The sequence below is a fragment of the Mustela nigripes genome, chromosome 2, assembly GCF_022355385.1.
Source record: "Mustela nigripes isolate SB6536 chromosome 2, MUSNIG.SB6536, whole genome shotgun sequence".
Classification (NCBI taxonomy): Eukaryota; Metazoa; Chordata; class Mammalia; order Carnivora; family Mustelidae; genus Mustela; species Mustela nigripes.
In genome coordinates, this window is record NC_081558.1 from 107,330,265 (window position 1) to 107,354,192 (window position 23,928).

A 23,928-nucleotide genomic window follows, 5' to 3' on the forward strand; every position below is an offset into this window, starting at 1 on the left:
TGAGACCAGATGTCTTGTGTGACACTAAATTAATTTTGAAGTCATGTTTTCTGATCTAGAATTCATCAATGCTCTAGAATACTCCTGCCTTTAAGTCATAATCTCCCTGGAGTTTGCCTAGAGGAAAACTAGAACTGTAGTTTTGTTCTCTGGTAGGTTATCGATGTATGCAAGGGCAGCAAATCATACATCCATAAAATGCATACAATAAGAGTAAACTTACAGGATGGTTAAAAATTAAAAATATCAATATTTAAATGTCTACAGATTGTAGACATTTGAATTAATCACTTTGGTTAAATCTAGTGAACACAATATTAAACTAATGTAGGGCTGATGTTAATTGAATTTGAATCGATTCTTCATGGTAACTTTAAAGAATCACCTTAATATGGATTTATAAGTGGATTTATAAGTGAATAATAAATTTTAAAAATTCTGTCTGTTTACTTTAAAATACATGTGAATAAAAAATATTACTGCAACATTTAATCTCCTAGCCCATTGCTCTCTTTTAGCTGCTCTGTTATTTGTCCTGTCTCCATACACACACAAACACACACATACACATACATGCACAGGCACACATGCACACACACACATCTGGCAAACTAGAAAAATTAATTTTATTTAAATAACTTTTATTCACATGTAAAAAAGTTCTTGATATAAAATTCCCATTTTTCTCAGATTTCTGTCAGAAAGAGAAATTTAATTAATGTAGCTTCTAACATTTCTTTTTATGTGTATCATTAATTCTTCTTACTCTCATTTCTTATGCCCAAACATGAAAATAAAGACATAAAACACATGCACAAAATAAAATTCAAATCTGAAAATAAATGGTTTATTTTTAAAATAAACAAATTTACAAATCAAATGGAAAATGGAAAATACAAAAGTTTATGAATAAAATAAAAAAGATAATAAGATAATCTTAAAATATTAAAACCTATAGAAATAAATGGATAATTAGCAAGTGGAGTGATGCTTTTGTTTCCCAATACAATGGAATGCTCATTTATTAGAATCCTAGGGAATCACCTACGTTACAACATAAAAGATAATCAAATAAATTTTATACGATTGTATAATTAGACACTTTATATGTCATGGTTCTTTGTTAACTTGGGTGCAGAAGATCTTTATATCATATACCTGGAACCAATAAGGTTTTTTTTAAGCATTAGAGATAGTTTTTTTAATATTATGGAGCAATTTTTCCTTGCTCTCAAAATTATATTTCTTCATCTCCCTCAAAAATTTTGTAACAGGTATCTTCTGGGACTTAAAACAAACAAAAAAACCTTGAAACAAAATTTTCTTAAGAATGAGAACAAATAAAAAAACCTCGAAACAAAATTCTCTAAGAATGAGACAAAATGTATCATTTAGATGTGAGATGTTTAGATTTTAGCATTTGGAAAAGTTCAATATCAAAGATCAATAGATAAATAGGAAAAGGAATATCAAGAAGTTTCTAGGAGTACCCAAAAGCATTTGGGATAAATATCGAATCCAAAAGTGCAAAAGAATGCAGCAATGGCAAGAGAATGTCCGCCTTGTGATGGGACAGTTCCGCATTACCTAAAGCTCATGCAATTGATATTCAAAGCTTAACTGGAGTCAGCCCTCCTCTGGTCTTGAGGATGAAGAGTTAACAGGAGGAGTAATTGTGGTTTGTAGCAAAGAGAAGCATTACAAAGACAAAAAAAAATAAATAAATAAAAATCCAAGAATGACTCCATACCATAGTTTTATAGTCAGGAATTCATGAAGTTTTTCTTTTCTTCAATTTAAAATGATATTTTCACTATAGAGAAATGATTTATTATGGGCTTTAACACTGATGAAGGACACTTAAATGAAGGAGATAGTTTTAGAATTGGTTATCAACATTCATAATGCTGGGATAAGGGTTCCCTTAAATTATGAATTATGGTGTTTCACAGGATGCTCAGCCTTATTTATAAGTATTTTATTTTCCTTTTCTCTACTACTTAACAGTCCAAAGAAAGATTTATCTCCCTAGTAGTTGAACACTGAGATTACCATAGTTTAGTTTCTAACAGTGTATGCTTGCAACATAGTAGTGATCAATTAATGCCAGGGGACTGGTACTGCTCAGCAGTGACCACAGAAGCTCTGTGTCCAACAGATTCCACTGCACCCAGACCAAATGTAGCAGCAGTAAGTTATTCCTACTAATTTAGGGAAGGTGAGAACTAACAACGACTACTCTGTGAGCTGTGATTTTACAAATAATGTACAGGAAACACAAAAGAATTACAGTAAAAACGTAACTTAAAAACTGGATGAGAGTCCCAGTGGTTTGTGATATTGTGCTAATAGCTATTTAAAGTCACATGTATGTGTACATAAGGGTGTGTGCATATATATATACACACACACAAATGCATACATACATATGTACAAACATATACAATCAACATGTGTATAGATCTACATACAATGTAGATTTATACATACAAGATTCGTTGGTATGTACATACACATGTGTGTGTGTGTGTGTGTGTACACCGCAGGTATTCAGCACTCTGTAAACTCTGGACTTAGTTTTCACTTTTCCAAGTCTTAAGATTTTACTTAAAGTAAAACAAGTTTCATGGAAGAGACTTTCCAGACTGACATGTTTGGACTGAGTGTATTAACTATACCAGTGAATAAAATATGGAAAATACTGGGTGGTCCAGTTAATTCTCTTAGAGTAGTAATGCCAAAAGCAACTTGCAAGGTCACTGAGTCTAACTTCCACATTTTACAGTGGAGAGACAGAACACGTGAGGAGAAATCACTTTTCTAATATTCACATTAGCAAGGCTGAGATGAAAAGACAAATTGCTGAACGCCCTGTTCTGTGCTTTTCTCACAAGCCAGAAAATGCCCTAAAAGCATTTTGCTGTTATTTCACTCTCTCTTAGCACCATTAGAAGCTTCCTGTCAGACTGAACCAATGTAGAGCCATCTGCAAACTCTAAGTGGTTGATACGAGGTACAGTAGATAGGGAAGATGAAGTGACAAGTACGGGTCGACCTACAGATATCCAGGAGTTTACTGAAATAAAGAAAAATACGGTATGTATTTCAAGTTGACAAATGTGACATGGATGACCGAGATGGAGGGCATAAGGGATTTGGTAGGAGAAAATGCAGGTAACCCCTTTCAAACCGTCATAAGGAACACTTTCAGTTACACTGCTTCGTACCGTCCTATGTGGGTGTCAGTCTGGCTGCAACTGGGCAGTGCCCAGCAGAATGAGCAGAAGGGCTCATTGTCATCAGCTCAAATGAATTTGGGCACCGATCATCTTTTTAATGACTCGGAAACCTATAATGACCTTGTCAAAAGGTAAGTTATCTTTAAGGGGTCTTGAAATCCACAGCAAAAGACTGCCCCACAATGTTAAGATTATAAACAATGAGAGAGAAAGAGGGGACAGAGATGCGGGAACAGGGGCAGAGGATGCAGAAAGAGGAAATTCACATCAACCAAGTCTTTGCCTGCGAAGAACATAGTGATGTCATTCCCTGGTGACGGACTGGTGGCGCAGCCATTCTAAACCATAGTATTGCCTGAGGAAGCAGAACGACCAGTCATACAGTCACCCTGAATGTGTCCCTATGGGGAGGCTTTGACAGAATTCTGTTCTGTCTGTGAAACATCAAGTTGGGAGTAAAGAAAGGGTACTCTTCCTTCCCGGAGTGCCCTTGGTTCTTTTTACCCATTTCATTGTCCCTTTCATACATTTTTCAAGGATGAATAGGAGAGACCCTGCTCTCCACTCCTAGACCACCTGGAACTTTTCTTCACTGGCATGGCCACCTGCAGCTGCTTCCAGAACCTGCCCTGTGGGTACTTGGATTTCTCCCCTTTCCATTTAATGACCGTGAGCACCGTCTTAGCCCTCTTCAGTTCTTTCACTTTCGTCTCCTTCACCGCCTTGTACTGTACTAAAATGACGTTGATGTTGCCCCGAGAGGCCATGTTTTCTAGGCCAGCCTTGAGCTCCAGAAGAGCTTGGGTTCCCTGGAGCACGTAGTTGGGGCTTAGGACAACCAGGAGGCGTCTGCTTTTCTGAATGAAGCTCAAGGTCTCATCTGTGACAACTGAGAAAGAAAACACCGTGGGGATTAGTGTTGGCCAAGAACTCCCCAAAAGCCTGGGGCTTGAGTGTAGTGTAGGGAAGTGTAGGAAACTTAGGGTAACAGCCTGGGAATAGGGATGAAACTTTTACCAAGAACATTTGCAACGACGTAATCCTTGGACCCACTTACTCTGTCAAATAAATGCCACACTCCTCCAAGATACTGAAAACTGTATGCACATATTTAACCCCCCCCCAAAAATTCCAAACAGGCATGAAGCCAAGTATACTTCTATAACCCTGGTCCTCAAAATCATTATGAGAAATAGATGGGTTGAACAGCTATCAATTTCCTCAAACCACGTGGCATGCTGCAACCCAGCCAAATCAGCTCTTAAGCCCCTTCTCCCCCAAAATACCCATGTATTTACTCTCTCATGCCAGTGACTATTCAAGAAGATAATCATTATAGAGGCAAAATCATGGAAATTCATTTCTCACTAACAGAGGAAAGCAAGAGTAGGAACATTCATTTTCTGAAAGTCCCTCTCTGCTGCCGGACTCCTACCTGACTCAGACTGGTATCACTATGTCCTTAGAATAGGAACTTAAAAAAAAAAAAATCTAGCCAACTGAATGGCATTTTGGCTGGCATCACATTCTCAGCTCAGCTTTCTATTCTGCTCTCTGTTCTAGAGCCTAAATTATTTCCTACATCTTTCTCCTTAAACTCCTCTCATTACTATGAAGACACGTGTTTCAGTAGGCTGCTAGCTGATATGTCTGCCTTCACTAACAGGTAAATGCTTTCCTCAGGTCAGAAAAGAAGAAGAAGAAACAGAGAAAATGGAAATTCAGTGTAATTTTATTCTGTTGTCATGGGCTCTGGTTAGTTCCCATCACCAAATTCTTGGAAATAATCCATCTCCTCAAGGCTGCTTATCCAGGACGGTATAATCTTTTACCTGGGATTCCAATAGAAGCCAATTCCAGGGAATGCACTAGTGCTGTGGAAAGCTATTTCATGGCTTACAGTACTCCTCAAAGCAGTCGTTCTGCTCCTCCCTCTTCACAGGTACAGAGGCAAAGGGGAAAGACTTGCAATTAAAATTCCATGTGCAGCCTGGAGGAGAATCCAGCAATCAGTAACCACCTGCTCCATGCGGTACTGCTGGAGGCCAACCACGTGTGAGCATGGACAGAGGCCCAGAGGCAAAGAGGGACGAAGAGCAGCAGGGAGAAGGCGGATCACCAGGATCTACCATCAGAAGCAAGATGCAAGAGTGATTACGTAGAACTTGAATTCTTCAAAGCATTATCAACCCCTTTTGGAGGGTCATTGTTGTTATACTGTTTGTCTTTCTATAAACTTCACACTGTACTAAGTATTTGTCGAGTGGCAGAATGAACGAGTAAATGGATGAATAAGTGACTTAGGATTTTAAGTCTTAAAGTGAATGGAATTTGTCCCTTAACTTGTATAATCATGTCACCATTTCCGGGCAAAATAATACTGTGAGAGACAGCCACTGTAGAACACTAACATGATGGACTTCTAGGTAATGGCTGAGGAGATAAAATAAGTGGTCCGGCTAATTCAGAATGAGAATAAACGTTTAAGTCTATTTTATATCTCCATTATCCATATAACATTTTTAGAGCATCTGAAATGATGAACACAAAAAGGATTGGAGGGGAGGAAAATTAGTTTGTTTTGCTGAGGATTAAACACATTACATGCATTTCAACAGCACAAAGTTTAACAGTGAGTATAGGAATGCTATGATGTATTTATTAAAACAGAGTGAAATGGAACATCACTTTGTATATTACCGGGTGGACTTAAAAATTTGAGATGCACTTTTATTGCTGAAAACATTCAGCGACTCAAGTTTCTAGAATATACTGGCTTTTTTAAAATTTTAAACTACATCTCAAATGCATGAGCTGGTAGAAAGGAAACAGACCCAAGAAAAGGGGGGATTTAAATAGCATTGGCTTGCTAGAAAATAAAAGTGAGGAAAAGGAAATTAGCAAATGTCACAGGGAAATAATCTAATTATTATCAGTGAGTACTATCAAGAAAGATGCCATGCATTCTCTTCACAAACTCATTCTTAGTAAAAGCAAGTAAACCTCAGTCTTTGTATTAAGTGTTGTTGAAACTCAATGTTTGCGCCCCCCTCCCAAAAAAAACCACAAGGGAAATTAATGCAGGTTAGCTTAAACTTTCTAAAAATCTAAATGTGTGTAAGCAGAACACTTATTTTTTTTTAATTTTTTTTAAAGATCTAATTTATTTGTCAGAGAGAGAGAGGGAGAGAGAGTGAGCACAGGCAGACAGAATGGCAGGCAGAGGCAGAAGGAGAAGCAGGCTCCCCACCGAGCAAGGAGCCCGATGTGGGACTCGATCCCAGGACGCTGGGATCATGACCTGAGCCGAAGGCAGCTGCTCAACCAGCTGAGCCACCCAGGCGTCCCTAAGCAGAACATTTAAAACTGAGGCATTTTATAGAGTCCTAATCCACCGTGCACCTACACTTTTCTGTCTTGGAGTTCTTAAAGCTTACAAGGGGAACTATTCTAGTACCATAAATGGCACCTCAATCATCTATAACTCACAAGTTAATTTCATTCCTAAAGAAGTCTCCATTACATCAAACACCTGAACATTCAGTATCCAATGATGCCAACACAGAACCCGACCATGACTCTCACACATGACCCCAAACTAAGGATTCCCTTTGCATGAAGGGTGGCATCACCTGTACTCATGAGAAATACCTACTTCCTCCAGGTAGACTGTCACGGTCAAAGATGCACAGCTTGTATCCAAATTCATTCTCCAAGACACCACGGAGGGTCAGTAACACAAACTCCTCTTCCTCAGCATTTCTTGCATAAGATACATAAATATCATATTCCTTCCCATCTAGCAAAAGGAAGAGAGATCCAATATATATTAGAAAAATTTCCTAATTGTACTGCATTTTTTCTTGAATTGAACTTGTGCATATTAGACATTTTCAACTTTCTTACATGTATGAATTATCTGACAGATTCCAGTGTGATTTCCCACTTGTGACAGGTCTCCAGGCAAAATGACTATTTTAAGGTGTAATTGCAAATTTTATCTGATATGTCTTCTACTCTCACATCACTAAGTTTTGTTTTTATAGTGGAGAATTAATGAGGTTTGGCTCATTCAACTATGAATTAACATAATCAGGACACAAATAGTCAATCATAGATGTTGGCAATTAATACCATACAGAGAATTTATGGTTCCCACCCTAGTTTGTCACTACTAATACATTAGAATTATAAATGGAGAAAAACTTTTAGAAAGGCTCTAAATTATTTATACCTGAAAATAACTGCAATTAAAAATAGACTCAGATTCCATAAACCCATCTTTCCCAAAGGTGCCTAATTATAAACATCACTCTCGGTAAAAATATAGGTTCTTTGTCTCTTCCACAAACTGACGGGCTGGAAATCTTTATGGGAGGAGTCTAAGAATCAGTATGTTTAATTGTTCCTTCCTTGTCACCAGGCAAATTTACACTCGTACCGTGCTTCCAAAACTTCAATGTGCCCTTTAATCACTTGGGAATCATGTCAAAATGTAGATTCCTGACTCAGAACACAGGCATTAGGCTTAAAATTCTCCTTTTAACAAGCTCCCATGTGATGCCGACGTTGCTGGTGCCTGGACTACTCTTTAAGTACAAAGAGTGTGGACCTGCACTGTCCAGTTACAGCAAACACAGCTACACGTAGCGCTCGGACGCTTGCAATGCAGCTGGTCTGAATGGAGATGAGCTTTCAGTTTAAAATACAACACAGGCTAAATTGTGAGATTTTGAGTACCAAAAAAATAAGACTAAAATATCGCCATTAGCTTTTAAATATGCATGATATGCTAAGATGTCAAATACATTGGTTAAATAAGATATATGATTAAAGTAAATTTCACTTTGTTTTTACTTTTCTTACTATGACCACTAGAAATTTTTAAATTATATAAGTATATATAAATTTTATAAAAATAAAATTTAAATTATATTGCTATTTGGATAGGCTAATCTAGACTAAACAAATATTGAACCAAGAAAGCAAAATAATATATATTAGAAGAATTTTTAATAGTAAGGGTTGAAACCAAAGATAGTTTGATTAAATCTCCCAGTTATTCTAGCTTTTATCGAGGCAACATGTTTTCTGAAAATGACCGTAGAAGAAGGTATTTAGATCAAGCTTTTGTTACTCACCTAAAATGGTTTCATCTGTTCCAAAATGAGCCCGGTAAAATAAGACCATTTCCAGCCAGTAAACGTGGTAAACAACAATGAGAATCACTACCAGCAGGACTGTGGCTCCAAAACCACATGCTAATTCCACTGTGTATCTTGGAGCTATCAATGGAGCAAACAAAAAAACAATTGATTTCTACGTGGTGATCACAGTGATCTATCATCCCGCAAATAGCCGGGTAAGCCAGGCAGCTGAGCCATGAACCTGACTTATATGTGTGAAAAGCAGAGATTAACATGATAGGCTTTAAGCATTATGTTTTAATGCCAGACTGTGTCATATTTATCTTTTCGTTTTCAGCACCTGATATTGGTGTTTTAAACTACTTGATGACTTGAATAGACTTTAATGTTATATAAATACATATTAATGGTATATAAATGGTATTATAAATGGTATATATATATATATATATATATATATATATATATATTATATTAATGGTATTTTCCAATACCAGCATTGGAAAGAATTTAGAAGGTCATCTCATTCAACTCATAATCTGACACACGAATTTCCATAAATTATTTTTGAAAAGTGTTATTTCATCTCCCATGTGTCCATCTTTTGGGATGGAATCCTTACTACTACTACTCAGACCAGACCATGATTCAGATGGAAATTTAATTCTTAGAGCCTTTGGATTGAGTGAAAATCTTAATGTGCTTCCATTAGTCTTAATTCCATCCTCTCGTCAGTGCCATATGGAAAAAAAAATTAATTACCTTTCTTATAAATTTGGAAAAAAGCCTCAAAAATTTTATTTTCATTGGATAGAAACAGAGGGTATCCACCAAATGCTGAATATGCTTAGGTCTGAAAGTATCTCTCAGGCTTACACTTCTAGGACACACTTCCTGAAAATTAACTTGCAATATCCAGGTATGGACAGATTCCCATGTTATCTGCTTACTTTTATATGACAGATATTTTAGAAATTTCTTTGGAACTATCATAAATAGAATGAGGTAATTCCTGACTTCCAAAAACTAGAAAAGTTTTAACTCAGTCCTGTAAACAAGGTCTGTCATGACCAAACCACCAACCACCCTACTGTCTCATTTATCAGTACCTTTCCCTCAAAAACGTGAGGAAGATTTTGCTTCGTATCTTTGTTCATGCTGTGAATTCTGGGGAAAATAGTTCTTTCTCTTTCTTTAGTTTTCAAGTCCATGCTCATACGTCATTATTTTGTGTAAGCTTTCCTAGAATAAAATTACTTTTGCAACCTGACATCTGCCTGACAGAAATTCCTACTCTTCTCATTGTCTATAATTCTATTATACAGTATTTGTTTTATATTGTAATTTGTCTACAAGCCTGCTGCTCCATTCTCTCTCACTCTCTCACTCCTCACTAAACTGTAATTTATAGTCTTCTGGGGAAGCCTATGTCTCCTTCATCTATCCTACCACTAGAATACATAGGATCTCAATGAATGTTTCCAGATATAACATCATCTACTTCAGAAACATTGAAATCTTTTACTACTATGTATCAACAACTTCATTTGGTTGCTTTATTAGCTTGTGATAATGAAGTCTAAGTGTTTGAAGAAGGAAGAGAATATTTGGGTCTGAAGCAGGAGTGGTTTAAATTATGTAATAGTTGTTGACAATTACTTATTGACAATTACTTATTAACATCTATTATTTCACAGAAGCTGCTGGGGATACAAGAGTAGATCAGACCAAAGGGGTTTCTGCCCAGTTAGGGTTAATATTCTAATGCAAGGAAATAAATAATAGGACAACGAATTCTAGGTAGTGATCAATGCTATAAAGGAAATAAAGCAAGGTAATGTGATGGGGAGTACTGAGAGGCTTGGCTGGGGCAGAAGAGATATATGGGTTCAGGTAATGAGAAAAGGCTTTTTGATCACCTGAGCATTGTGTTAAGTGCTTGCCAAGGTGAGGCACAGAGGAATTTAGTTCAAAGCTGGGATTGTTATCCCTGCTCTCTGACTCCAAAGTCCAGAGATCTTTGCAGAGCTCTGCTATGGAGTTTAATTATAGATCAAATACTAGTGGGAAAAAATCCCTTTTAAAACAGGTATGTATCCTAAGGGGAAAATGGTAAGCAGTCTGGAGCTGAGCCTGAAGTTCCTAGAGTTTCAAGTTCATTATCCTCAACTCCGATGCTAATCCTATCTCAGAGATAGACTGGAACTCAGCAATGCGGAATTATTACCAGGTATTCTCACGCTCATTCCATGAATAATGGTGTTTAAAATAAGAAAACTCCACCACCGAATGTCAAAAGCTATCTCAGTGCAATTGTTGAGAATTTAGTAAGATCATTTTGGGTAGCTGGCATGAAAACTGCTGCGTCCTCGGTATTTCTGAGCACATGTTATGTTAACAGTACCCTGGGGTAATTCCCACTGTCATCTTCATTATTTGCTCAGTTATTTTGGCTCCTTCTGGCTGGACATTTTGTAATAGGGAGGGGGGGGAAAAAGAGGTTGGTGGATGCACTTACCTGAAACGGATATAAGAAAAAATGTCAATAGATATCTTGCCTAATGACCAAGAGATCAATTACTCTCATAAATTTCCCTCTGTATCATTCATTCTACTCCTGCCTGTTTTATTTTTAGTGTGGATTTTTACTTTGGTTTTGGGTCATTTCATGACATGTGTCATATTTACAGATTGTATTTTGTGGGGGCCATCTTGATGATATCCAGAAGTTCCTAGACTGTTTAACTAATTGAACTCTTGAGATAAATAATCCCCAAGCCTGAATTTCTAAATGGCTTGAATCACATGCAGAAAATGTTCAAAAAAGCTTTTTTTTTTTTTGTAAGTGTTCTCAGATGTACTTTTTTTTCCTTTTTTTTTTTTTTTTGGATTTTTTATTTTTTATAAACATAGATTTTTTTCCCCAGGGGTACAGGTCTGTGAATCACCAGGTTTACACACTTCACAGCACTCACCAAAGCACATACCCTCCCCAATGTCCATAATCCCACCCCCTTCTCCCAAACCCCCTCCCCCCAGCAACCCTCAGTTTGTTTTGTGAGATTAAGAGTCACTTATGGTTTGTCTCCCTCCCAATCCCATCTTGTTTCATTGATTCTTCTCCTACCCACTTAAGCCCCCATGTTGCATCACCACTTCCTCATATCAGGGAGATCATATGATAGTTGTCTTTCTCTGCTTGACTTATTTCGCTAAGCATGATACGCTCTAGTTCCATCCATGTTGTCGCAAATGGCAAGCTTTGCTGGCTTGCAGGGAAAGGATGACCCTCAGCCCACATTTTCTGTCTGCCCCAGCCAGAACCTCTGTTGTTTTGGCATACAGATTTTACTCTGATGCAATCCCAAACCAAAGGGTTTCCAATCAGGAAGAGGTGATGCAATTTGACCAAATTGCACTCCTAAACTGCTTCGCTCTTTGAACTCACATATAATTGACTTAGGATAGAGCCAATTTTTGCCACTTGCTCTGCTGTTATTCCCTGGATCAGAATTTCCTCCACTCCTTTTGCAGTTCAACGGTAGTAACAGGTGCCAAGGTCCACGTTTCCAGCTAACCACTCTGAGTTAAACCAGTCCAGGACCTTAGCTCCAGTCTTTTTCCCTGTTTCAAGTTATCGGTCTCCAATCTTCTTTCTCCTTGGGAACCTAACTTATTTTCTTTCTCTTCGTGAGTCGGGACCTTGCTGTCTACTGAGGCTCTGAGCTTCACACCAGCTGCTTGGACTTTTAAGTATCTCCTGCCACAGAACCTGTGTCTATTCTTCACTAAATTGCTGAGACTTTTAATCTGGGGAACCACGTAATGACCATTTCTCTGAATTACAAACAATTAGAATGCTTTATTTAGATGATGGTAAACCAGAAACCTATCCCTGAATTAACCAGCAGACCTGCTTTGTTTGACTATCATAGTATTTTAAAATGTGTGCATTTTACCCTTCAGTTTCTGGCCTTAGAGAAGGAATGGATATGGGAGTGGCTTTCTCTCCGTAGTATTTACAGTGCCCTTTTCCTAAGGTGGACCGCGCTGGTAGTTGTTTTGTGTGTGATCCATGTGAGAAAGGACACCAAAAAGTTGAGCCCCACCATGACCCTGGTTTTTTGTCTAAAGTCACTTTCAGACTATGGCAGAGAACAGAGAAAACCACAGGTACAGTCATCATGGTCAGGTAAGTACTCAGAAATCACACTTCAGAACTACGGAGTTGGGCTGAGTTCACAGGGCTGGGTAAAGAGAGAAAAACATTGTGTGGAAAAAGTGCTCTATAAATCTCCAAGGGTGATCTCAAATCTTTGGAAAAATATAAAGCTCTGCATAGGTTGGATGACACTTGATAAGATCAAGCAAAGAACAGGTGCCAGTCAAAGAAAAACTACCAGGGAAGGAACAGCTGCCAGGAAACTGGGAGCTGAACAGCTCAAGGTGCACATGCTGGGTTGGGGGACACTTAAGTTAAGACCTGAGTAAAGACACTTTGGGTAGCTCCCATGTGTTAGTAGACAGCCCAGATAGTCTAGATATGTCCAATCTAGCCTTGGAGAAAAGGCTATTTTTCAGATGTCCTCTAGCAATAGGAAGCAGAACACTTCAAAAAAGCAAGCTGTTAAGCCAGCAAAATAACTACCTGTGAGGACAAAACAATACTCACTTTCAAAAATCAGACACTCAATAATGCAACATACATAATGTCCAGCATATGTTAAAAAAAAAAAAAAGACAAGAAAAAGCAAAACAAAACAAAACAAAACAAAAAAACCACCCATAATGAGAAGGAAAATCAGCCAACAAAAACGAATCAGAGGGGCACCTGGACAGCTCTATCAGCTAAGTGTCTCACTCTTGGCTTTGACTAAGATCATGATCTCAGGGTCCTAAGATGGAGCCCCACCTTGGGTTCTGCTCTCAGTAGTGAGTCTGCCTAAGATTCTCTCTCTCTTCTGCCCCTCCCCACCCTGCTTGCATGCTCTCTCTCTCAAATAAATAAATCAATCTTAAAAAAAAATCTAAATTGACAAAGATGATGGAACTAGTAGATAAGCGCTTTAAAATGAGTATTATAAATATTCCTGTTGAATTAAAAAAGAAGATGATGGACATCATTAAGAGCAAATAGGAAATATCAATAAGGATGTTTTTATGGAGAAATGGAAATCCAAAAACTGAAAAATACAATTCTGAAATGAAAATTGCTGCAGACTAAACATCAAAAAAGAAATTATTAGTGGAAAGCTAGAAACTACCTAAACTGAAACACAGGAACAAAGAAAGAATGAAATGAAAATGAGCACCTCAGTGGCCTGTAGAACATCCTTTAGTGATTGATACTAAATTTAATGGGATTACTAGAAGAAAAGGAAAGAATTAATGAATGAATGAATGAGAAAAACATATCTGAAGAAGTAACTGCTGAAGTTTTTTTCAAACTAAATGAAAAATATAATAAACCCATGGAAACAAGAAGTTTAAAGAAACCTAAGTAAGATATAGTCAAATGAAACTATGCCAAAACTTTGAGAAATTTCAACAGATACTCATACACACACACACACACGAGAATTATAAATAATTCTCTACACAAACCAAAAATAGATTAATCTCTCATATAGATAAAAGTCAGCTTCGAAAAACCTATAATTAACATCATATTTAATATATAAAAACTGAACGCATATCTTTTAAGATAGGGAACAATGCAAGTGAAGCTGCTCTGATTTCTACTGATCATGGAACTGGGAGGTCCAAGAGAGTAAAAGAGGCAGAAAAAAGAAATCAAAGGCATAACATTTGAAAAGGAAGGAGGAAAAGTATGCTTATATATGGTGACACAATCAAGTGTATAGAAAATGCTAAGGAACCTAACAAAACAAGCAAAAACCTTATTTAAACAGTAAATTTAGAAAAAGTCAAAAGACCAAGATCAAAACATAAAAATCAACTAATTCATTTCTAGTTATGATCAATGAGCAATTGAAAAGTGGAATTCAAAAAGTACCACTACAATAGCAACAAAAATAAAATATTTAGGAATAAATTTTACATGTGTAAGCCTGTATAAATAAAACCAGAAAAAAAAAGGAGCTGAGTAAAATCAATGAAAATTAAGTAAATTGAGAGATATATCATGTTCATGGATTGGAAAATTCAATATCATTAAGATTTCAATTCTCCCCAAATTGGTTTATAAATTTAATATGATCCAATCTAAGCCCAGCAGACTCATGTAGAAATTGACAAGCCAATACTAAAATCTATATGAAAGGATAATATGGTCTTCAGAATATTTAGATTAATCTTTGAAAAGAAAAAAGGAGGAAGACAATAGTTTCTGACTTCATGACTTACTTTAAAGCTATTAGTCAAGGTAAAGTAGTATTGGACTAATGACAAACAGATTGATAGAACAGAATAGGGAACGGAGAAATAGACCCGCACTCATACAGTTAATTTTTTAGGCTAAGCTGTCAAAACAATTCAATAAAAAAGGGAGAGATTTTTCAATATGAGGTTAGAACAACTGATTTCTATATGGAAAACAAAAATGAAGCAAAAACCTAAACCTTAATCCATACTTCACAGTGTAAACAAAAATGTTGAAATGAATCATAGGCCTAAGTATAAAAAAAAAAAAGAAATCAAGATTTTAAAAATCAAAGATTGCTAATACAGGATTTAGAAAGTATAAACCATAATAGAAGAATTGATAAAATGGACTTCATCAATGTTTTAAAATTCTGCTCATCAAAATAAAAAATAATAATAATAAAATAAAATAAAATTCTGTACAATGGTGAAAATTTTCACAAAGTCATATATCTGACATATATATATATATATTAACAAGCAACCCAAGAACAAAATGGGCTGAAGATTTTAATAGATACTCCATAAAGGAAGAACTATTGTCAGAATGTCCATAAAACAGTACTTAACATCATTAGTATCTGAAAATGCAAATTTAAAAAATATAGCATGATACTAGTACCCATTTACTACAATGGCTAAAATTGAAAAGTCTGACAACTCCAAAAGTTGGTAAGGATGTAGAGCACCTGGAATTTATACACATTGCTAGAGGAAGTAGAAAATGGTACAACCTCTTTTGAAATAGGTTTGGCAGTATCTCATGAAGTTCAACACACCTTGCCTTAGTCCCTACCTCTCTCCTATTATAAAATCACCGCATGTTTAACACACTTACATTAGCTGCCTCTCCTTTCATACTTTGCTTTAACCGACTAGATAAAATTGCACTGTCCAAAGACCTAGCCCAGTAAATTCTTCTTATTCTGAGCCCTTCCTGTCAATTTTTTGATGAAAGACGTAGAATGCTTTGTCAATAAATCCAGAGAAGGACTCATACATAGAACGTATGAATGTGAACTCAGATTATCACCTCTGAATCCCAGCATTACCTGGCCCAGAATAGGAGCCAAGTAACAAACCCACAACACTTCTGGTACCACAGGATGTACACAGCCCAAGCTGGATTCTACATAATACTGATGTAATTTCAGCAGAAATCAGCCAATCTAGTGGATGCACCTGTCATTTCACATTCCTGACACCATTCACACTCAACCATTCAGAGCATGGCCCTGTGAGAAAGGGAGCTACTCACATACTCTGGCAGACTTCTGCATCACTCCAAGAACAAACACGATTTCAGTTGATTGTTTAATCATATCTATCTGATAATAAGTAATTAATTTATGTCATCCTCCATAATTGTTTCCCAGAACACATGTTTCAAAAAATGACTCCCACGAAATGCCCCATACTTCAAGAATCAAATATATTTGGAAAAAAAAAAAAAAAAACAACACCCTGCCTCCTATGTTCCAGTCCCCTCAGATATTCACACCAACTGTTAATAGTGTGAAAGACTCCAAGGGGCCCTTGACTAAAATAACTTGATTGGTTTTGTTTAATGTAGCCTTTAATGATACTTTATTTACTGTCAAAGCCTTTGTCAAATAACACCTGTGAAAAGTCTGTGGAAATAATAAGTAGACTTAATATTTGTTGAGCACTTAATATACATGTATATAGGACAGTAATTGTGCTGAGTACCTTAAAACAATCTCATGAGTCAGTGGTATCATTTGCCTACTTTAAATATAAAGAACTTGAAGCTCAGAGAGGTTAAGTGTTTTTTTTTTCAAGATCACAGAGCTAGGATGTACCGAAACCAGGATTCCAGCACAGGCCATCTGAGTCTAGAGTACAAATAATGAACTACAGTACTATAAAGAGTCCTAGTAGTGTTCTTACGAACTAATTTGGGAAACTTCCTTATATTATTCAGTTGAGTCTCACTGTTTGACACTGGCTTCTGAGGGGCAGAAGTGATGAACACTTCAGAACCAATCCAATAAGACTTCTTAAGTGGCATATAGACTTCAGTACTTTGCTTTTTACTTTCTAAATTGTAATGAAATGTTAAAGTGAAGCCTGTTTTTGCATCAGCTTTAAAAAAAAGGGGGGTGGGGTTAAATTCCACTGCAAAATGTAATACCTATGAGTTTTTTTTTTCTTTTGTTTTTGCTTTTTTTTTTTTTTTTTTTTTTGCTATGAATATTACAGGCTCTCTCTGACACAAGGATCCAAAATGATTCTGAATGACATGACTACATGTGTGATAAATCATCATTATCTTTCTCTAGGTCATTGAAACACATTCTTGAAGGGAGTGATTGTCTGGGGTTCTGTGTTAGGTGAGAGACCCAAAGATAATTTTAGACACAGTCTGTTTCAGTAGCAACAGCTCACACAAGAGAGCTTTATCACTTTTTATTTCATAAAAAATTTAGTAATATCAACATAGAAATCCTTTTACATTAAGTCATAGTTTAAATAATTTTCATATTAGCAATTGTGGCTAGTGGTATGTTATAAATCTGTTTGAATACTGATACATAGTATTTAAAATGATCATTTGAAAATTATATTTTCGAGAAGAAATATTTCATATTTTCCTTAACTACTTGAAAATAATTAGATGGTTGCTATTTATAAAGTTTCATTATTATAGATAATGCTTCTAAGAATAGCAATGGGTACATAATTCTCTTTCTGTTATTTGTTCAGGAAGAATTCCAAAAGTATTAAGTCATATAGTATGGTCATTTTTATGACCCTTGAACTCTGCCATCAATGATTTCTAAAAGGGTCTTTACAATCTACCAATTATATGGGATTCTACCAGCTTTATTATATCTTTGGTAGCTTTAAATATTTTCTTTATTTTTCATTTTTCATGACTGTACTGATATAAAATTGTGCCTTATTTTCATAATCGTATGGCTTTGGGGGGCCACATTTGTGAACTAAGTTACTAAAAGTATAAGAAACAATATTTTGAGTGTCTTCACATAGATGGAAACGATCCCTCAAGATTTTTTCAATTCACCTTTGATTCATTACTATGTGCCAGATGTGCTAGCTGCTGGAGCACTGTCTTCTGATTTTCCTTATCACCACACTGTTACACTTGGAGTTCACAGATTCATCTGCTGAGGGCATCCATTACCTTTCTGTTTCACCTTGGCTGCTTTGTCAACCTCCCCTTTGGCATTTCTAGCATGACAGACATAGTTGCGCTTGAGATCCTCAGCAGTAACTTTTTTGATGTTCAAAATCTGAGTCCTTGTTTCATCTTCGGTTTGGGTCAAACTTATACTAGAAATAGGGGAAAGAAAATCAAAGCATGAGTGATACCACAGGGCCATGTTCTGGGAATGAATCAGATAAGGAGACAACCACAGGGCCCCCAAGTGAGGGCAGCCAGAACATCCATGAGCTGTGTTGCCTGAGAGCCAATGGTTACAAAGGGAGGATAGCTTCTAGATTCCAGTGCCATTCTTTACCTTCTATAGCACACACAATCCCAGCATCTAGATCAAATCCCAGTGCTGGCAACATACAGCAGATCTCTCTTCAGAGTAAAATGTCTCCTTCCCTCAAACTTCTGAGACAGTATTCTGTATCAGTGTAGAGAGATGCTTCTGAGGCCATTTCCATCTGGGTTTTCATCCAAGCTTTGCCACTTACTGGCTATATATTTTCATTTACCTATATATTTCATTTACCTATATATTTTGGGTACAGTAACTAATCTTTTCAAGTCTTGAGTTCCTCCTTTGAAAGACAGGTAAGTAGCAATGCCTACGCAGTACATCACATGTATTGACTCACTCAAGCACTCTGACGACTGAGTACATCAACGTGTAAGTATTAGAACAATGCTTAATACATATTCAATAGGCTATTACTACCATCCTCAGCAATAGTTCATTCATTTCAGGGATTCCCAAAGCTTGGGTTTTGAACATAGAATACAAATAAAGAATAGAAAAGAGAAAAGAGAGTAGATAATAAAAAGGATGAAACTCCATGGGTTAAATCTTAACATATAAAAAGAAGAGACTTCTTGAAGCAAGCATGCTTTATGAAAATACATCCAAATCTCAGCATGTCAGAGATCAAGTGCTTTGGGTCCAAGACCAAGATTTAAAATCCCTTGGAACTACTTGTTCCAAAGAGAAAACAAAATCTCCTATAGCTGACATCCAGGTCCTCCTTCCAGTGAGGCAGACCGTCGGTCATGAGAACTTGGTCAAGGGTTGTGATGGGTTTAGCCTTAACTGAACTGCACCGTTCCACTCCAGGCACTGAGCTGTGTTGCAGCAGCAGTGAGGACGGACAGCATGACTTTCATTATCATTCATTCGGTATTATTATGAGGATAGGAACCAAAATATTCAGAAATCCTGAAGGGATCAATAACTCTCCCTTTGTGCCTCCAGCCACATCTTTAATCTATTCCTTCTGCAAAAACTGCTCCAGTTTCAGGAGGCTCCTTCTGTGCCTTTGAATATGTGCTGCTTCTCTAAACTCCAGCCATCACACAGGAGGTTCCTTTTACCAGGAACATTCTTTCTATTTCTTTACCTAGTTTATTTCTATTCATCCTTCAAATCTTTATTTAGGTACTGTACCATCTGAGAAGCACTGCCTAATCCCCTAACACTGACAGGAATCTTCAACTCAAACTTCCGATAACATCCAATATTCTCCAGGCACTACATTTATCACGAAATATTGAAATTTCTGCTCTATCACTCTTATTCTGATAAAATCGACTCCGTTAGGGACGAAGTATCTTGCATAGCACTTAGTGTAAAGCAGACATCTTATAACCTCTGCACAAAGTCTGAGTTTACTACCAGGAATGACCTAGCTTTTGAATCCCACAAGTTCAAGTAGCTAAAGATCCATTTGTATATCATGTTAAGGCTCCCGTCTTAGAACCACTTTGTCAAGTAGTTGGTCGGCTGCTGCTTTTTATTTACTATCGCCGTGAACCAATTGTCTTGCAGTTGTGTACTTCACTTACAAAAGGATCTTTTATCTTCAAAGACCCATATTTTCCTCCTTGTCGACCTAACACCCTTTAAAAAAAGTTACATTTATTTAGAAATAAAATGACCCAGCTTGTTATTTTAAGAGTGGGCTATATTACCACCTCATCCACTTAAAAAAAAATAAAATTTAAAGAACGTGAATGTATTTAGTCAATATATAAATGTGACATTGTTATGTGAGTTAAGAACGAGGAGGAAGATAGCAAGACAAGATAAATAACACAGTTTATCTGAGGCATAAATACAGAGGTCTGGACTCCAGACTGGAGAAAGAAAAGAACAGGGCCACGCCAAGAGCTTTCATGTAATCAGAGCCTTGTATTGTGGCCTCTCATCCATATGCGCTATGCATCCCATCTACTTTTTTTTTTTTAAGATTTTATTTATTTATTTGATAGAGAGAGATACAGTGAGAGAGGGAATGAGAGAGTCAATGCAAGCAGGGGGAGTGTGAGAGGGAGAAGCAGACTCCCCACTGAGCAGGGAGCGCAATGCGGGGCTCAATCCCAGGACCCTGGGATCATGACCTGAGCCCAAGGCAAACACTTAACGACTGAGCCGCCCAGGCATCCCGCATCCCATCTACTTTCAAGTGGGAATCATGAATGTGTGACATCAGAAGATATCTGGGTCTTGAATTGCAAGTCCAGGGATCCTACTTTGGGATGTGGCCACTAAAGACATGAGAATCTTGCAGATTTTGGGTAATGATGCACCAAAGTCAGAGTTTTTACTTTCAATGATCAGTATACACCAGAAGGCATTCAACTGAGGGATAAGCATTGATCACCCCTTGTCTGAGCCAATGGTACCTTTCATTAACAGTTACATCAATATTGGTGTCGTCTGGCTTTTTTCCGTCAATGGTCCACCAAACCTCATTGCGAGCATCCTTCAGGAAAGTAAAATAGACTGTACAGGGGATGAGCAGCTCCTCTCCTAAAAAAACAAGTTAACCCATCAGTGTGTAACCTTCACAAGGCTATACTGGTTTCACTCTGTGACTAATCAGAAGCTATAAAAGTGTACTTAAAACTCTACTTCTGAGTAAGTTTCAAGTGGCCTACCATAGTACCGTACCATACCTCATTGCAAAATAAACAAACCAAGAAAAGAAATACAGCAGTTTTATGCAAACTTTCCAGAATGGCCATCTTTTTTATACAATCCATATATGCTGTACCACAGTATTTGTTCAAAGAGGCTCTGACAACATCCTTTTTAGCCTGAAACTTCCATGGACTACCCCTAACCTTTGTTATTTCCCTCACGAACAGTGACTAAGGAGAGATTCTCCAGACCTTTGGTGCTTAGCCCAGAAAATATGGGGCAGTGCCAGCACTTAGGAGCAGGCCACATCTTGAAATGCTCAGGTTGTCAGGATGTGGTCAATAAGTTTAAAGACAATTTACATATAAATGTGTGTATGTGTGTGTGTGTGTGTATGTGTATACATATATAACAAAAATTTACATCTTTATAAATACTAGCATTTATAAATAACAAATCTATCTTCTCTTCCTGAGATGGAACATGAGGTTCCATCTGGAGGCTCTCCAGGCAGAAAATGATAATAATAAGAAGAGCAGCAGCACCCTCAGTAAGAACTTCACATACTCACGGTGCTAAGTGTTTATACTTACTAGCGGCCTTATACAATTTTAACAAAATATTATGGGGTATTTTTTAAATTCATGTTTTATAGATGTGAAAACTGATGCTTCAAGATGTTAGCTGCTCTCCCTAGATGAAACTGTTAAGAGGCAGAGCAGAGTTCGACCGAGACTGACTTCCATTCCAGGTTACCCAGGACAGCTCTGTTCTATGCTTGCTTTCTTAGTTAGTTCTTGATATCAACTGCTTTCACTCTCAAAAAGTGTGCAGGTTGAGATGACAAATTATATTGTCATCCAAATTTTAAAGCAAGTTTGTCTCAATGAATGGTCCTACCCCACCCCCTCTTCTAATGCATGATTCTTATGTTTTCCCTTTTGGTTTCTATGTTAATATGCAAGAAGATAACATGAACATAGAGTCTGTAACCATATGACAGGTAGACTAGATCATTAGTAAGGGTTTACCCAGATAGCAGGAAGAATGTTCACTTTACTGTACAAAACTGTACAAATGAATTCTAGGAAATTTGGTCCATTTGGAGTTGGCAGACCCCTTTGGGTTTTTTTTTTTTTTGTTTTTTTTTGTTTTTGTTTTTTTTAACAGGCAGCTTGCTATTTGAAACCTTATCTTAGTTTTAGGAGGGCATCATTGTGCTCTACCTGCATTTGATCACAACCTCTGTTATCTTTAGTACAATTTAAAAAATATGTTCTTTTATACCTTTCATTGGGTTTGGAGAGAGTTTATTGTAAAGGATACAATATGGAAAATTTTAAAATTTTCTATGGTTTTCAGTTTAACCGTGGGAGGTTTTAAGCCAGAAGAATAACACACGATGGCTTATTCGGTCAGTTGCAAATAATTTTTGTCCAGAATGGAAAATTATGAAAACTAAAAAAAACCTCCTTTTTTTAAAGGAGACCCAGATAGCCATAGGGAACACCCCATAGCATTCTAATCAGGGCATACTAGTTCTACCAGCTGTTAACCTGTTAAACTCACAGTCTCGCCTCCAAGCTCCAACTCTTGCCTCTCTGCAGTGAAGCAGAAGCTTAAAGGATATCTTGTGCTCACATCTCAGCCTTGGAAAACCAAGCTGTGTGCGAGCTAACATGTACATCAGACAGAAATCACTAATCAGGAGAGAGGAGCCAGGGGAAGAAGGGAGTAGCTATGGAGAGAGAAGCCGAGAATCCTAAAGATGCCTGAGAGATCTCTGACGGAGGAGCTAATCTCCAGAGCTGCCTTGGTTTCTGACAACATTTCAGTTTCAATTCATGTGTTTCCTTACAAAGCCCTCTATTTGCATGCATTAACTTAAATGACATTTTCTTCCTTGTCATTAAGAGAATCTAACTGAAATTAAGAGGCACAGCTATAATTACCCGGTTCTTTCTCATAGACCACAAGATCATTGGGTGAATAGATCTGAGGAGGCAATGCATCTTTTGGAGAGCCTGTTTTAGAGAGGAAGAAACAAAAGAGAGATGATGTTAAATCATGTAGCCCTCATCTCTCATAACCCATTTCCAAGAGCAGTTCTTTTGTAAAGTTTGCCCAACTTCCTGGCACAGTTTGTCAATTCTTCTTGCAAAAGCCCACAGCTCAATGGAGAGTCATTTACAACACTTCATTCATTTCAGACAAGCAAAGAGACAAACAGAACATGAAAAGTAGCCTCCATGTTTTTGGATGGAGATTCAACCAGTGTTTTTGCTTCCCAAAGAGTACATGAAATCCCCTTCTCGGATTTTAAAATAAATTGTTTTCACGTCTTCCTCAATTGCTTCTTTTCTAAATATTTCTCCAGAACATGCCCCAGGTATCTAGTATAGGACCTGGTTAAAGAAGTAAATATTAAATGAATGAATAAGTAAATGGAAAATTCAAAACCACAATTGTGAGGCCAGCCCATCAGTCTATCCAATGCCTCTGGCAGTTGACTGCTTGTTCATAGGACTGCTGCTCTTTATAACATTCTGTATTTCTAAATTGAAAGAAAAATACCCTGAAGGGGTTTTATAGTGTAGTGTTTAAGAACAAGCTTCAAATATTTAACAACCAGGGCTCTTATCCTTACTTGGCCATATACTAGCCATACAACTCTGGTTTTTTGCTTAATCTTTGAGAAGCTAATTTTCCTCACCTCTTAAATGAGGATAATTAAACTCACTGCACAGGTTCATTAGAAAAATTAAATTAAGTCATGCATATTAAATTAAGTAATGCATGTTAAAGCATCCTACTGGTATATAGTAAGTACTCAGTACTTCACAGCTTTAAAAACAAACTTGTGTTGCTTGAAAGTTGGATTAGAACCCTACCACACATCAGTGTCTATCAACTTCTCTATCTATAAATCAAGGTGAGCAAGCATGCCTGTTCTCAACTTCCCCAAAACAAATGTGTTTAAGTATCTGTATCAGAAACAATTGCCAAGACAGATTTAAGGTTAGATTATTCATTTGGCTTACAAAG

At 37.0% G+C, this 23,928-nt stretch overlaps 1 protein-coding gene across 4 annotated transcripts in view; it reads right to left on the reverse strand.

Annotated features, from left to right (window-relative positions):
* The window catches only part of IL1RAP (interleukin 1 receptor accessory protein), a 129,479-nt gene that overhangs the window by 3,270 nt on the left and 102,281 nt on the right, over positions 1-23,928 (reverse strand). For 2 of the 4 annotated variants that reach the window (XM_059391281.1, XM_059391282.1), the window contains exons 6-10: positions 22,836-22,907; positions 20,646-20,772; positions 17,940-18,088; positions 8,381-8,524; positions 6,895-7,038 (exon numbers count right to left, since the gene is read on the reverse strand). In XM_059391281.1, coding sequence (XP_059247264.1) covers positions 6,895-7,038; positions 8,381-8,524; positions 17,940-18,088; positions 20,646-20,772; positions 22,836-22,907 — 636 coding nt within the window. Of the gene's footprint in view, positions 1-825; positions 4,129-5,061; positions 5,230-6,894; positions 7,039-8,380; positions 8,525-17,939; positions 18,089-20,645; positions 20,773-22,835; positions 22,908-23,928 lie in introns of those variants that run through there. The other 2 variants (XM_059391283.1, XM_059391284.1) reach the window with 2 other exon arrangements.